This window comes from Eretmochelys imbricata, chromosome 3 (genome assembly GCF_965152235.1).
Source record: "Eretmochelys imbricata isolate rEreImb1 chromosome 3, rEreImb1.hap1, whole genome shotgun sequence".
Taxonomy (NCBI): Eukaryota; Metazoa; Chordata; order Testudines; family Cheloniidae; genus Eretmochelys; species Eretmochelys imbricata.
The window spans coordinates 77,765,039-77,780,074 of record NC_135574.1 but is presented as its reverse complement, the minus strand read 5'-3'; the positions used below and the strand labels follow the sequence as shown (position 1 = coordinate 77,780,074).

At 38.3% G+C, this 15,036-nt stretch overlaps 1 protein-coding gene across 1 annotated transcript in view; it reads right to left on the bottom strand.

Moving 5' to 3' along the window:
* Window positions 1–15,036, bottom strand: part of GRIK2 (glutamate ionotropic receptor kainate type subunit 2) — a 601,587-nt gene that overhangs the window by 190,851 nt on the left and 395,700 nt on the right. The window contains exon 11 of the mRNA XM_077811691.1: window positions 5,274–5,497. Within this exon, the coding sequence (XP_077667817.1) occupies window positions 5,274–5,497 (224 nt within the window). The remainder of the gene's footprint in view (window positions 1–5,273; window positions 5,498–15,036) is intronic.

Genomic DNA, 15,036 nt, shown 5'->3' with positions numbered 1-15,036 from the left:
CAGGAAACTGTTCAGAGGGACAGACCCCAGGCAGGGCATCTGAAGAAGCCAGGTCTTCCTAGGCTCCCTAAGGGCAGAAGGGCTTAGGTAAGATAGACGTGTAGAAATTTCATTGTTTTAAATCCCCTTTTCTCCTTTGTTATGCTTTCTTCCTATTGTTAAGATTAAACAACACTTTTGTTTAAGAGGGCTGTCTGATCACTGTATTAACCACTAGTCACAAGCTCCCAAAGGGAAGAAGAGCAGATACCAAAACCAGTGATACCAAGGATAAGCACAGTTGATTTACAGGGTACAACAGCCCATGTCTCTGTCTAGGAATGGGAAAATTGTGTGATTCTACCCTAGGGAAGTAATGGCACAAGGCCTGAGTGGCCTGCACTCAGAGTGGCCAGAGAAGGAGTCACAGTTGCAGCTAACCCTGTAACCATAACCATCTATGATTAGAACTTAACAGGTGATGCTTTGAAAACATATTAGTGATAATAAGGCACTTCACTAAATTTGCAAAGACCTTCCCAACAACCAATAAATCAAGCACAAAAACTGCTGATAAAATATTCAGAGATTTTAGCCTTCCCTTTGGATTTCCTGAAGTGATCAATTAGGGACAGGTTATGGAATTTGAAAATCAATTATTTGAGAGACTTGTGCTGGTTGTGGGCTATAAAACTCTCATGTCACAGCTTACCCTGTGGAATGAAACCTCGCTGAACAATTCAACAGAACACTATTAACAGTGTCACCAACATAAACTGAAGAACAAGAGTCAAATTGGAAGAACTATTTAAATAAAGTAGTACATGTTTATAACAGCTCCGAGCATGAAACTGGTTATTCTTCATATTCCTTGCCGTATTGGCAATCTCCAGGATTACCCAGATAACTTTTAAGATTTCATAGAGAACAAAGAGAGCAACAACTATTTCGTCTTCAAAGACTAATAGGAAGAATGGATGAAGAGTGCTTATGAGATTGCAGTTCAAAACAATAAGACGACAGCAGGAAAGAAAACTTATTAGAACTGGAAAGCTCTGAACAGTTTTGTACCCAAGGGAGACAGATATCTTGCCAGAAGACTGTCCACAGAATCACTAGTCATATTGAGAAGACACAATTTATTCTGCCGATGAGTATAGGGTCTGTGTACATAGTGAAACTCCAAAGAGGAGTGGATATAAGTAAAGTAACTTTCTTTGCAACTTCCAGTTCATTCTGATCACCTTTCGCTAAGAACCCAAAAAGGTAAAACACAAGCATAATGGCAAAGAGGAGAAGATATTAGGAGTAGAATCCAATGGGCTGTCAGTTGTGCCAAATGAAGACACCCATAGCTGGATACAATTACAAATCTTTTGCAATTGCCAACAGAGGGCAGAATTTCCAGGTGGGCTTCCAGTTCACAGAAGTAGAATAGCTCCAGTGTCCTTGAAGTACATTTACAACAATGTCAATGTGTTTTTTTATTCAAAACACAAGTTAAAAATTGAGGGTAGAGTTTCAAACTGGGGACCATTTGGAAGAGTTGCTCATTGTGGTTTTCATCTGGCAGGCTAGCAGAACCACACTTCTGTATGAGATGGATTGAGATGCAGGAGCTAGTAAAAGCATGGGGGAGATGGCTCAGTCCTTCAAAAGTAAGTAGCCTCCCCCCCCCCCCTTCTTGGTTAAACAGACAGAGAAACCCAAAGCAAAGTGAAGGTGGGAGGCAGGCTTCAAAGAGTATGAAAAGGAAAATCCTGCTATGGAAAGTTAAGGAATACTAACACAAGTTACTGTAAAGTGATTTCCAGTCCCAACAGAAAACAGTTCAGGTCAGCTTTCAAGATGAGTATTGATGTGCCTGTATATTCTTTCCAACCTAACCTTCTATTCAGAATGCAACACAACACCTGCATGCGCACACACCCAACACTTGGTGTAATTATGATAAGAGAAAATTGAGAGCAAAAAGTCTTCTAGATAGCCAGTAAATCTGGTTGATCTCTTTTGGACTCAGAGAGTAAATAACCTAGTTCTTTACATCTGGATTCTACTTATGCAGCAAAATATAATACTCTTTCTTGTGAAAAAGAGGATAGGCAAAGATGTAAATTTTTTAGGCCTGTTTATCCTCTACTATGTTGTTTTCACTAAAGTGCTCTCCCTTTATTTTCTGCCTGAGAGACACAACCTCCACAATGACTTCCTCAGTTTCCTCCTGTTTAAAAAACTAGGCCATCCAATCAGTGAACTCAATCCACTGCATGTGGTCTAAGTGACCCCTAAAACCAGTTAGATAGTGAATTCCCAGTATAGCAACTCAAAGAGGTACAGCGCACAAAAGCTCATAGGACCTAATATTGTGTATTAAACCTATTAGGATATTTATGAATAATGAACACATTCATAAAATCATGCTGTGTTCATGAAACAATTCACAAATGAAAAAGGCCAAATATGACAAATAAATGGTTCACATTCATAAATTCCAAAGCCAAAAAGGACCATTGTGATCATTTGACTGACCTCTGAACTTCCCCCAAAATAATTCCAATGAATAGTCTGATGAGCTGTAATTGCAAAACATATGTTTCACCACAAAAGATATACCAGGTAGTATACTGCTTCGAACCTTATTATGAAATACTGGCAGTCAAATATTCATTATGCTGCAGGTTGCTACATCATCAAATCTTTTTTAAGAGGGGAATCTAAAAGGAACGTATCAATTTAAGGACATACAGCCTTCAAGTTCCATGACCTATCATGACTGGAATGCATACGGTACAAAACTTTCTGAATTCCATACATTACACAGTGCATCACCTACATTATATGTTGTAGTGAAACTGCACATTTAGTAGTGCCTGCTGAAATATCCAAGTCCACTACGATACAGTTATAATATCTGGCCCTATAATGACAACAGGTAGATTATTACTTTCACAAACAGGCTGTTTTACTTCTGTGTAGTCTGTATTTTACAATCTTTAGTATTCTTCGATAGATCATCATTTAAGTTTGTTTCTCTGTATAAAGGCACTATAAATCTTGGATTGGAAATCCTAGCACATACATATTTTTAACACAAAGCTTTCTACTTTATGGGAAAAATGTATCCTTTCTAATTCTACTTCTTGGATTTCTGCATACACTATCAATATTTCATTGTACAAGTTAACAAATACTTAAATGTTATCTGTAGCTCTGAAGACTGATGTAAACTTGGAAATAAAACAGATTTTACACAACTTTCTCACTGTACACAACCCTCTATTCTATATTTTTGTATTGCTTTATGAGAAAGATATGCTTCTGAGTACATCAGGATTTTATAGAGCCAAATGACAAAACAAGTGAAAACAAGTTAAGCAATAACCCTTTACTATAGGTGCTTCTGCTTGTTGATAAACATTCCTCCCAGCTCAGTGAGTGATATGAGGTGACTGAACATCATAATAAAAAAAAGTTTCTAAAAAATTGAACAAATAGTTTGTAGGGTCAGAAAAAGTCTCCCACAAGATACAGCAGGAAATATTTTCAGAGTGGTGTGTAGGCTGTGCACCACGCTCAAAAATTTCCTTATAAAGTAAAGTTTGGGTTAATTTTTTTGGAAATACATGTAAATACACGCAGCATGTGTTCCACAATAAACCATTTGTGCATTTTTGCTATACTATTGAATTCAGTGCTTTCAGAAGTATCTTTGTTATAGGATCACCTCTGAAATAGAGATTTGGTCTTCATCAAAAATCCACGAAGTCTACTCTATTTTCAAGGAACTTCCAATGTAAGTCCTTGGCTCTTTAAAATTGTCCTTTAATGAAGGCACACAAGTGAAGTTTTTCACTACAAGATGCAGCATGTGTTTCGGAGCGTTATCTACATAACTGTATGCCTGGGTGCCCTTGCTGAATTACTTATGAGTTGGAAGTGTAAGTAGCTTCAAGGAGTACTACCTTTCTATCTGCCAGAGGAATGATACAACCTCTACCAAAGGAAAGAGATAGTATCAAAGAAAGATGTGGAACCCTTACATCAATTCCAGCATAAGGGAAAAGGATAGGGAGACTCCACTATGCACAGGAGAATAACATCACAAAAAACTTGAAGCTGAGGGGAATTTTGTTATCAACATACAAGGATGGTTCCAAAAATTGACAGAAAAAAGTGTATTATAAGGTGAACTTAGGCAATCAGGTGGTCAAAAAGTCATCCATATTAAACTGTTTTAATTCATTAAATGATTTTAAAATGTCTGCCAATATCGTGGAATGGTGCAAGTGATGTTACAGCAACAATCCAAGGAAAGTGGGATTTACTGGTTTCTCTAATGCTTTGCAATTTTTTGCAGTCACAGCACGAGTCACAGTTACAAAGTGAGTGCAAGGTTACAGTTCTGCAAGCATTTGGGGTCAATTCCAATTACTTTACAATGAAAAGGTAAAATACAATAATAAAAAAATTCCTATCAGAGTTATGGGATGCCCATGGGGGGAAAATGGCATGGCAGTGTCACCGTGTCTGCCCATCTCCCAGAGCTGTTATCAGTGCCTGTAAGATTAACAGAGGAGAAACACTGTACTGAAGAAAATGGGCAATAACGCAATTAAAGAGCAAGAAAGCAATACGTATTGGATTGCTTTATGATTTCATAATTGCAGCTTTGAGGCCCTTGACCCTAACAAGCCCAGCTAAGCATGGCTCCAAATACATCCCAGACTGGCATTTTAAATTAGATATTTTATCTCAGTGCATTTACCTGTACAAGATTTTAAATAAACTATTTAGTTGTTTTAATCCCGAGAAGCCAAGGAACCTTGAGTGAGCTAACAATTTTTATATTTAAAAGATATTATGAGCCCAATTTGAACATCTAAGGACAGATCTTGCTGTGGGCAGTTAAGTGCTTAACTTGGGGTATTTCCCTTCAATGCCACACCATGTCAGGCCAACACAATACAATCATCATTTTCTATCTGAACAGAAACACATGGGAGTGAAGAAAAAAAATATTCACAGGGATTGTTAATGTCTTTCAGTTTGAAAATAAAAGGGGAGAGGTACCTGGCATTCTGGTAGTTTAGTGACATAAACAGCATGCTGGAGGCTTAGCATGGCAGTGTACTACATTCTAATCAACAGTGAGAGCCCTAATTAATTATTCCACTATACACCACACAGTGAAAAATAAGAGTAAGAAAGTAATAAAAAAATTGTGACTTTTGACAATTATTAGTAAGAAAAAGAAGATAATAATTGCCAAAAAATCACAAAAGTTATCATGTTACCTGGCTATGACAAAGAGCACACAACTGACACCCAAGTAAGCCAGCAGAATATACATCCAGATATCAGGGGAGAGAGGATTCAGGAAGGAGAAGACGCCCGGGTTTGTACCATTGGGCTTGCGGTACAAAATACTTATTCCGAGAGTCATAAAGGGCTTGGAAAAGTCGATGACCTTCTCTCGAACATAGGTAATAGCCAGTGGTGCAACTGCAAGGTCAGCTTTCTGTTGACAAAAATATAAAGAGAAGAGAAACAGGCCGTAAGTCAGAAGCAGCAGGCAGAAGCAGGCAATCAAATTAAACAAAACACTGACTTTACACTTGAGGAGGTCTGTCCCGGTACCTATTAAGATTAAATTTAAAGCTACCCTCTTCCTCCTCTAGTAAGGAAGATGATTAATTCTGGTTCTCTTTCACTGAGTGTTTCTGAATTAACACAGCAGTATTTAAAGATATTACAGGAGTGGAAGGGAAAGGAGGCAAAATACAATATCCTTCAGAGGACCTGTGTCTTAGCTCTTTCCAATCTCTCTCTTAAAACTCCATTTGGCTTTGAGTGTCACTTCATATCTCTACTTTATAAATTCTTAAATGTGCTATTTAAAAAAATAGTAATAAACTTAAGAACCAGACGTGAACATGAATGCTTTTCAAGTAGTAATTCTATAGATATAGCGTGAAATCCTGGATCTGCTGAAGTCAGTGGGAAAACTCCAATTAACTTCAATGGGGCCCATAGTGAATGATTCCCCATTCCATTATACTAGTTTAGCTCCAAAGAAATGATAGAACCAGACCATACATTTAGAGCCAGATTCTGATTCCCTTACTTGCATCTTCTTCCAGGAGTAAACCAATTAACTTCAATGAGAATCTTTATAGACTAAGATACAAGCAACATACCGAATGATATCACAATCTTACCCCAAAACTTTTAAATAGCTTTGTGTGGGGGTGGGTGGAGGAACTGGGAGTAGGGAGGGAGAAGGCTGCTTGTGTTTATTTTAGCAGAAGGATATTTTGATGGAAATAGAAAATGTACAGAACAGTTTTACTGTGACAATTAACAGTTCTCATATATGCTGCACCTGCAAAACAACCATGGGGAACAATTTCTAGCTATGTAGCTATATCCTTACTAATTTGCATGAATGACTAGGTGACCTCATTGTAAATTACTGAATTTTGTGACCCATGAGTAAGTGAACACTTAAACACAAAACAAAAACAAAAAAAACCCCACACTTCACAAAAAGTATTTTGTCGGCTGCCATTCAGTTTTAATTATGTCAAAAATGCATAGCAAACTAGTAAATATACTAAAAAACAATGAAGAATCCGGTGGCACCGAAAAGACTAACAGATTTATTTGGGCATGAGCGAAGAAGTGGGTTTTTTTAACCACAAAAGCTTATACCCAAATAAATCTGTTAGTCTTTAAGGTGCTACCGGACTCCTTGTTGTTTTTGTGGATACAGACTAACATGGCTACCCTCTAATACTTAGTAAATATACTGTATTTTGTAAAAATAAAGACATCAAAGTAACATGCAATCTAACTACAGCACTGACTATTCAAATCTGTATTGATGGCTGATGAAAGACTCGCAATTTTGGGGGATGATTACAAAGTATCCAAGTTAAGAAGGTGCAGATTAGCCAGATTCTATGATCAGTTATAGAGATTGAGAGAGATGTAATGAAAGAGAGATGGAATAACTATTGTGACAATAGCATGTTATTTTTAAAATGCCTGTCCTAAGCCTAAATAATACAGTTGATGTACAGTTTATTTCCAGCGATGTGGTATAGATTAATATATTTTTCTCAGTTTGTATTGTGTATATAGCCAAAAATCGCATACATTTTATGTTTCTATATGCTTCAGCCATCATTACATTTTTCTCAGTTGTGGATTACTTTGTGCTTGCTGCATACCATTTCATGAAGTTCTATAATCTGTGTACTGTATTTCACTGTTCCTATGCATATTTTTATGATGTCACTGAATTTACTCCATAAGTATGTTTGTTATTTGTGCAAAACTCAGATAACATTGTGCAAGTTATTTACTAACAGCTCAGTATTGCAAGGTGCTGAATGCTCTCAATTCTCATTGGTGCTCAAACCTCAAAGATATTAATCAGGCCATAGCATAGTAATGTTGCATCGTAAGAGGTAAATATCAGTATTTTTGGGCCACTTTTTACTAATGCCCCCTGGATGATACAGAAAGACTATATAACTCATTTGGATTAAAGGCTACAGCTGCAGCTTTTTACTGAAATACAAAAAATAAACTGTAGCATCACCAGGCAGCCATTAATTCTTGTGGTTATAAGTATCAAAGGCTGAGGGTAGCTGTTATAGACTCTGAGGAGATACCGCCCCCCATGGCTCTATAACACAGGGCACTGGGTGGGTCGTTGGCAATGGGGTTTGAACCTAGGACTTCACGATCTTAAAACATGAGCCTCCAGTTCATAGGTGTTTGAACTAGGGATTCTGGGGGTGCAGTAGCACACCCTGACTTGAAGTGGTTTCCACTATACACAGTGTTTACAGTTTGGTTCAACAGCTCTCAGCATCCCCACTATAAAAATTGTTCCAGCACTCATGCTCCTGTTAGCAAAAGGTGTAGAAGGTTCACTCACCTCAATTTGTGGCCCACCTATCACTAGAGGGGGTCACAGAGTGCTACACCAAGTGCCTGTGAATCACACACTCTTCTTGGCCAGGGAAGCTCATGTATTGGCTAGAGCTGAAATTCAGGAACCACACCAGTGTTTGCGAGAAATATATTCTCATCTGGGGCGCTGTCTGTTCATGTTTGTAGGCCATTCCCACACACTTTTCCTCCCTTAGAAGCCCTGTTCCTAAAGTTGCGCAAAAGTTATGAGAAAGGACGCAACTACCATCTTCTCATGCAAAAGATTCCCACGAGCCAAGTTGCAACATTAAAAAAAACAAATGTCCCAGGCTTTAGGAAAAAGAATTTATACTGAACGACGCAATTAGCTACATACTGTATTTCACTATATTGGATGGTTAGAGCTCTGCTACTCCTCACCCCCATTAAGAGTCCATATATCGGATACTAATTTATGGTTTATATTCTAAATATTAAAGTGATTGTAATAAATATTATATTTAAGGTAAGAAACCACAATATAAAACATTACCTTAGTTTAATAAATAAATAAATAAATACACATTTGGATGCTGATGCTGCTTTACTGAGTCTAAATATCTTGGAAGAATACATAACAGCTTATAAAACCTTCTTCAGCTTTATTTGTCACTGTACAATTCATGCATCAAAACATAATAGGACAAACTCACAATGCAATATGAAGGAGATATATGCTTATGTCATCTGTAAATGAGAACCCGATAGCTATAACATGTCTGTTCCAGTCTATTCAGGTACTTACACTGCACCCATAACTGTGGCTTCTAGATTGTGTAGAATTTGTTTTAATTTCACAGCACTGAATCATCATCTTATTGAAAAACACCAAATCAAACCAAACTACAGAATATATATATAGAGAGAGAGAGTTCATCCCAGTATAATTCTACTCATGTGAATGGAATTACAATAGGGATGAAATTGGTATGTTGGCTATTTTCCCCATCTTTATGAAAATCTCCACAGTGAGTTATTTGTGGGGAGAGAGTTATTTGGGGTTTCATCTTAATAAAAAATGCCATTGTCAGAAGTCCTTGGTGTCAGTCTAACTATTGTGCTCAACACACCACACACAACTGATCCAGCAGTATTAATGTCATGGTCCTCGATGTGAGATACTGTTGCATATCTTCTAAAATCAACAACGGAGTCTGCATGTGTAAACACTGTAATTGATATTGTAAAGATACATGATGATTCAAGCCCAGAGTTGTTCATTTTACCAGGTAGGGTACAATGATTAAGCTAAAAGACTCTCAAGATACTGCATGCTTCATTCAGTGGCTTGTAGCGTAGGTACCTGCACAGTCCCCTTAACAGGAATATAAACAGCAGTGTGAGCGGCGAAGCATTGGGCTTAGGTGAGTAGAGTAAAGACACACCTGATGGCTCTTTACTCACCCAAGCTCTGTCTCCCCATCCACACTGCTATTTTTAGCAATGCAGCATCCTGCTGCTGAAACCTTTCCACACTATGGGGAAAGACTCTAGCAGCTGGGAGGCAGCGGGAAAGGCTCTACCACCGCAGGGAAAGAGATCTGCAGTGGGAAAAGGCCCCAGCTAAATAGATAGACTTAAAGAACTCAATTGTGTTAAGGCACGTTTTCTAATCCTTTAATCATTCTTGAGACTCTTCTCTGAACCCTCCCCAATTTATCAACATCTTTCTTGAATTGTGGACACCAGAACTGGACACAGTATTCCAGCAGTGGTTCCACCAGTGTCCCAAATATAGAGGTAAAATAACCTCTCTCTTCCTATTTGTGATTCCCCTATTTGTGCATCCCCAGATTGCATTAGCTCTTTTGGCCACAGCATCATACTGGGAGCTCCTGTTCAGCCGATTATCTACCAGGACACCCAAATCCTTTTCAGACCAACTGCTTTCCAGGATAGAGACCCACATCCTGTAAGTATGGCCTATATTCTTTGAATCTAGATGTCTACATTTACATTTAGCCATATTAAAACACATATTGTTTGCTTGCGCCCAATTTACTAAGCAATCCAAATTACTTTGTATGAGTGTCCTGTCTTTGTTTTTATTGACCATACCCCCAACCTTTGTGTCATCTGCAATCTTTATCAATGACTGTTTTATGTTTTCTTCCCGGTCATTGATAAAAAAGTTAATACCTTTATCAATAAAACTTGCAATTTCATCAAAAAAAGATATCAATTTACTTTGATTTTCTATACACCCATATTGATTTGCATTAATTACACTACCCTAATTTAAGTCTTTATTGAGTCCCATATTGGCATCTCCATTATCTTGTCGGGGATCAATGTCAGGCTGACAGGCCTATAATCACCCGTGTCATCCTGTTTAAACTTTTGAAAAATTGGCACAACATTAGCTTTCTTCCAGTCTCCTGGAACTTACCCAGTGCTCCAAGATTTATTGAAAATAAATCAACAATAACAGTCCAGCAAGATCCTCAGCCAGCTCTTTCAAAAATCTTGGATTCAAGTTAACTTGCTGCTAATTTTTAAAATGTCTAGCTTTAGTAGCTTCTGTTTAACATCCTCCACAGATACTAGTGGACAGGGAAGAGTGTTTTCATCAGCACAAAATGAGATTATATTATATGTTTTAGAACAGAAATATTTATTGAACACTTCTGCCTTTTCTGCAATATTATTGACGTTATTGGTATAAGCAATATCATTATCATCTAGTAATGGACATATAGTTCATGGGTTCATGTGACTGAATCCCCATACACCAGTTTGAAAACATGCATCCCCTTCCCTTAAGGACAATATCCTGCTAGCAATTTTTAAACAAAATTACAAATGACTTCTGTGGGCATCACAACTTACACAAAATGGCATCTTTGTTAGTAGCTGCAGATGGCAAGCCTTAGATACTGAATTGAGCTCCCATCCTTAACCTTTACCTGAAAGGAAATTATTTAAGACACACTCACGAGGCTGTTCAAAGTTTGCATTTCCAGCACCTATCTGTATCTGTTCTATGGATAAAATGATTTTTCTCAAGCACTAAATTCACTTATAACTGACAAAGGTAATTTTTAATGTTATTTTGATTTTTAGTTTTGAACAACAAAAATCACTGCTCAAACACTTGCATAGATATATGGTATTTTGTGCAAAATAAAGACAATGGATTTCAAGAAGATAGACTTTAGCAAACTCAGGGAGCTGGTAGGTAAAGTCCTATGGGAAGCAAGTTTGAGGGGAAAAATAATAGAAGACAGTTGGCAGTTTTTCAAAGAGACATTATTAAGGGCACAAGAGGTAAGTATATTACTGAGTAGGAAATATAGGAAGTATGGCAAGAGACCACCCTGGCTTAACCAGGAAATCTTCAATAATCTTAAAAAAAAAAAAAAAAAGTCCTAGAAAAAGTGGAAACTAGGTCACATTACAAAGGATGAATATAAACAAATAACACAAGTATCTAGGGACAACTTCAGAAAGGCCAAGGCACAAAACGAGATCAAACTAGCCAGAGACATACAGGGTAACAAGAAAACATTCTACAAATACGTTAGAAGTAAGAGAAATACCAAGGACATGGTAGGCCCATTACTCAATGTGGGGTGGGAAATAACAACAGAAAATGTGGAAATGGTAGAAGTGCTTAATGACTTCTTTGTTTTGATTTTCACCAAGAAGTCTGGTGGTGATTGGATGTCTAACATAGTGAATGCCAGTGAAAATGAGGCAGGAACAGAAGAGGCTAAAATAGGGAAAGAACAAGTTAAAAATTACTTGGACAAATCAGATGCCCTCAAGTCACCAGGGCCTGATGAAATGCATCCTAGAATACGTAAGGAGTTGACTGAGGAGATATCTGAGCCATTAGTGATTATCTTTGAGAAGTCATGGAAGATGGGAGAGATTCCAGAAGACTGGAAAAGGGCACAAATAGTGCCCATCTATAAAAAGGGAAATAAGGACAACCCAGGAAATTACACACCAGTCAGCTTAACTTCTCTACCCAGAAAGATACTGGAGCAAATAATTAAGCAATCAATTTGCAAACATCTAGAAGATAATAAGGTGATAAGTAACAGTTAGCATGGATTTGTCAAAAACAAATCATGTCAAACCAACCTGATAGTTTTCTTTGACAGGGTGACCTTCTCATAAACAAACTAGGGAAATGCAACCTAGATGGACTATAAGGTGGGTGCAAAACTCTTTGGAAAACCATTCCCAGAGAGTAGTTATCAGCGGTTCACGTTCATGCTGGAAGGGCATAATGAGTGGGGTCCCGCAGGGATCATTCTGGAACTATTCATCAGTGATTTAGATAATGGCATACAGAGAACACTTATAAAATTTGTGGATGATATCAAGCTGGGAGCGGTAGCAAGTGCTTTGGTGAATAGGATTAAAATTCAAAATGACCTGGACAAACTGGAGAAACACTCTGAAGTAAATAGGATATAATTAAATAAGGACAAATGCAAAGTACTCCACTTAGGAAGGAACAATCAGTTGTACACATACAAAACGGGAAATGACTGCCTAGGAAGGAATACTATAGAAAGGGATCTGGGGGTCATAGTGGACCACAAGCTAAATATGAGTCAACAGTGTAACTCTGTTTCAAAAAAGCGAACATCATTCTGGGATGTATTAGCAGGAGTGTTGTAAGCAAGACACGAGAAATAATTATTCTGCTCTACTCCTTTCTGATTATGCCTCAGCTGGAACATTGTGTCCATTTCTGGGTGCCACATTTCAGGAAGGATGTGGACAAATGGGAGAGAGTCCAGAGAAGAGCAACAAAAACGATTAAAGGTCTAGAAAACATGACCTATGAGGGAAAATTGAAAAAACTGGATTTGTTTAGTCTGGAAAAGAGGAGACTGAGAGGGGACATGATAACAGTTTTCAAGTATGTAAAAGGTTCTTACAAGGAGGAGGAAGAAAAATTGTTTTTCTTAACCTCTGAGGATAGGACAAGAAACAATGGGCTTAAATTGCAGCAAAGTAGGTTTAGGTTGGACATTAGGAAAAACTTCCTTCCTGTCAGGGTGGTTAAGCACTGGAATAAATTTCCTAGGGAGATTGTGGAATCTCAATCATTGGAGATTTTTAAGAGCAGGTTAGACAAACACCTGTTGGGAATGTTCTAGATAATTAACCTGCCATGAATGTAGGGGACTGGACTAGATGACCTCTCGAGGTCCCTTCCAGTCATGTGATTCTATGATTAGACGTACCTATGTTCCTAATGACTGCAACCCATACCTCCCAACTTTCAAACCTGGTAGTGTGTGACACAACCTATCAAAATGAGCACCAAATGAGTGAAATGTAGAACACCAGTTTGTGCCCCTATTTTTTGGTCTCATTTACTTCCCACTCACTTGCAAACCCTTTCAATTGTTGTGGAATGCAGCAAAGGAAGCAGCAAATGCAGGCTGTTCCAGATTGAAGATTACAGTGGCAGAACCAACAATAGAGACCTGCCATCAGCAATGGGCATGGCCTGTGCATGGTGATGTCACCACACTGTGCAGGTGTAACCCACTGCCGCGCGTGTGTATTACAGGTCCCTTTCGGTGGCCAAGCTGCAGAGGCTGAGTTGTTACCGCTCTAGTGGGGGAGCCTCTCCTCTTTAGTTCATGCTTTTAGCTCAGGAGGTCCCAACTTCAATCTCTGATTTGCTGGCCAAGATGGTGGCAGTCATATTGGCTTTGTGCTAAACATAGGCACTCCTTCCCCACCAAAGCTTGCTCCCTTCCCAGCTGATAGGCATTGCACTGGCTGTTGCCCATAGTATCACAGATGCAGAACACCATTGGAAACACAGAGCCAGAATCTGTTCCAAAACTTGATGTATTGCAAGTGCTCTACAGCTGAGAGCACAAACAAACAGAAGGAAGTATTTCTTCACACAACGCACAACTAACCTGTGGAACTTTTTGCCAGAGGATATTGTGAAGGCCAAGTTTTAAAAAAAGAACTACATAGGCGGATAGATCCATCTATAAGTATTAGCCAGGATGGACAGTGATGGTGTCCCTAGCCTCTGTTTGCCAGAAGCTGGGAATGGGCAACCAGAGATCGATTACTTGATGATTACATGTTCTGTTCATTCCATCTGGGGCACCTGGAATTGGCCACTGTCGGAAGACAGGATACTGGGCTAGATGGACCTTTGGCCTGATGCAGTATGCCATTCTTATGAGAGGTATCCTGCAATAGGGATATTTTTCCCCCTGTGATCAAAACATGAGGATTTAAAAAAAATCTCCCTAACGTACTTTTAATACATGGAGATTCTATATCGTGATATCATTTTAAAGTACAATAGCTACAAAATTGTGCCTATCACACCTACTGGAGGGTCAATTTCCTTTTAAATCAGTGATGTTCTGATGCTGATATAAATGACTTGGGGCAATATTTCAATGTAGGGGAGACGTCACTGTGTAAAATATATTAAAGTGTTTTACAAATTTAAACTGCAATACAAAATACAACAGACACACAGAGTTCATATTAACCACCACTATCATCTCTGTGGTGCAAAGTGACAGCAGCTGTTGATTAGTATACAACAACACTATGTAATGGTTTGGAATGTAATCTGAAGGAGGATACCATATCCAGGTAAAACTTTAGTGAGAATTCAGATAAACAGAATTTAATTATCTGCACTGTAATTTGGACAGGAATGGGAGTACAATGTTCTATTCTTGAGAAAAAAGCATTAGGACTAGAAAATGACTTCAAGCTATTTACAACAGTGATCAGGATCTTTATTTTTTGTCTTATTCAAAAGACCTCCCATAGCACAGTTCCACCTAATACCATACTGTGGCACTGGTTCAGCGCTGAGTCAGAGAGAAAACATTAGAACGAGGGACACAGTTTCTAATCCTGAGACAGCACTGGATTTTTAATATAATGATCATTTTTACAGAAACTGCCTAAATTCTCTAAAGCGCTGTGTAACCTCAGATCAGCATCTCATAGTACAATGTATTGCGTAAGTCTTTCAATTACAGAGAAAAGCAGCCAGCTGAAATTATAAAAGATGCAGGGGTTTGGAACTTAGAAAAACATTCCTGCACTCACTCA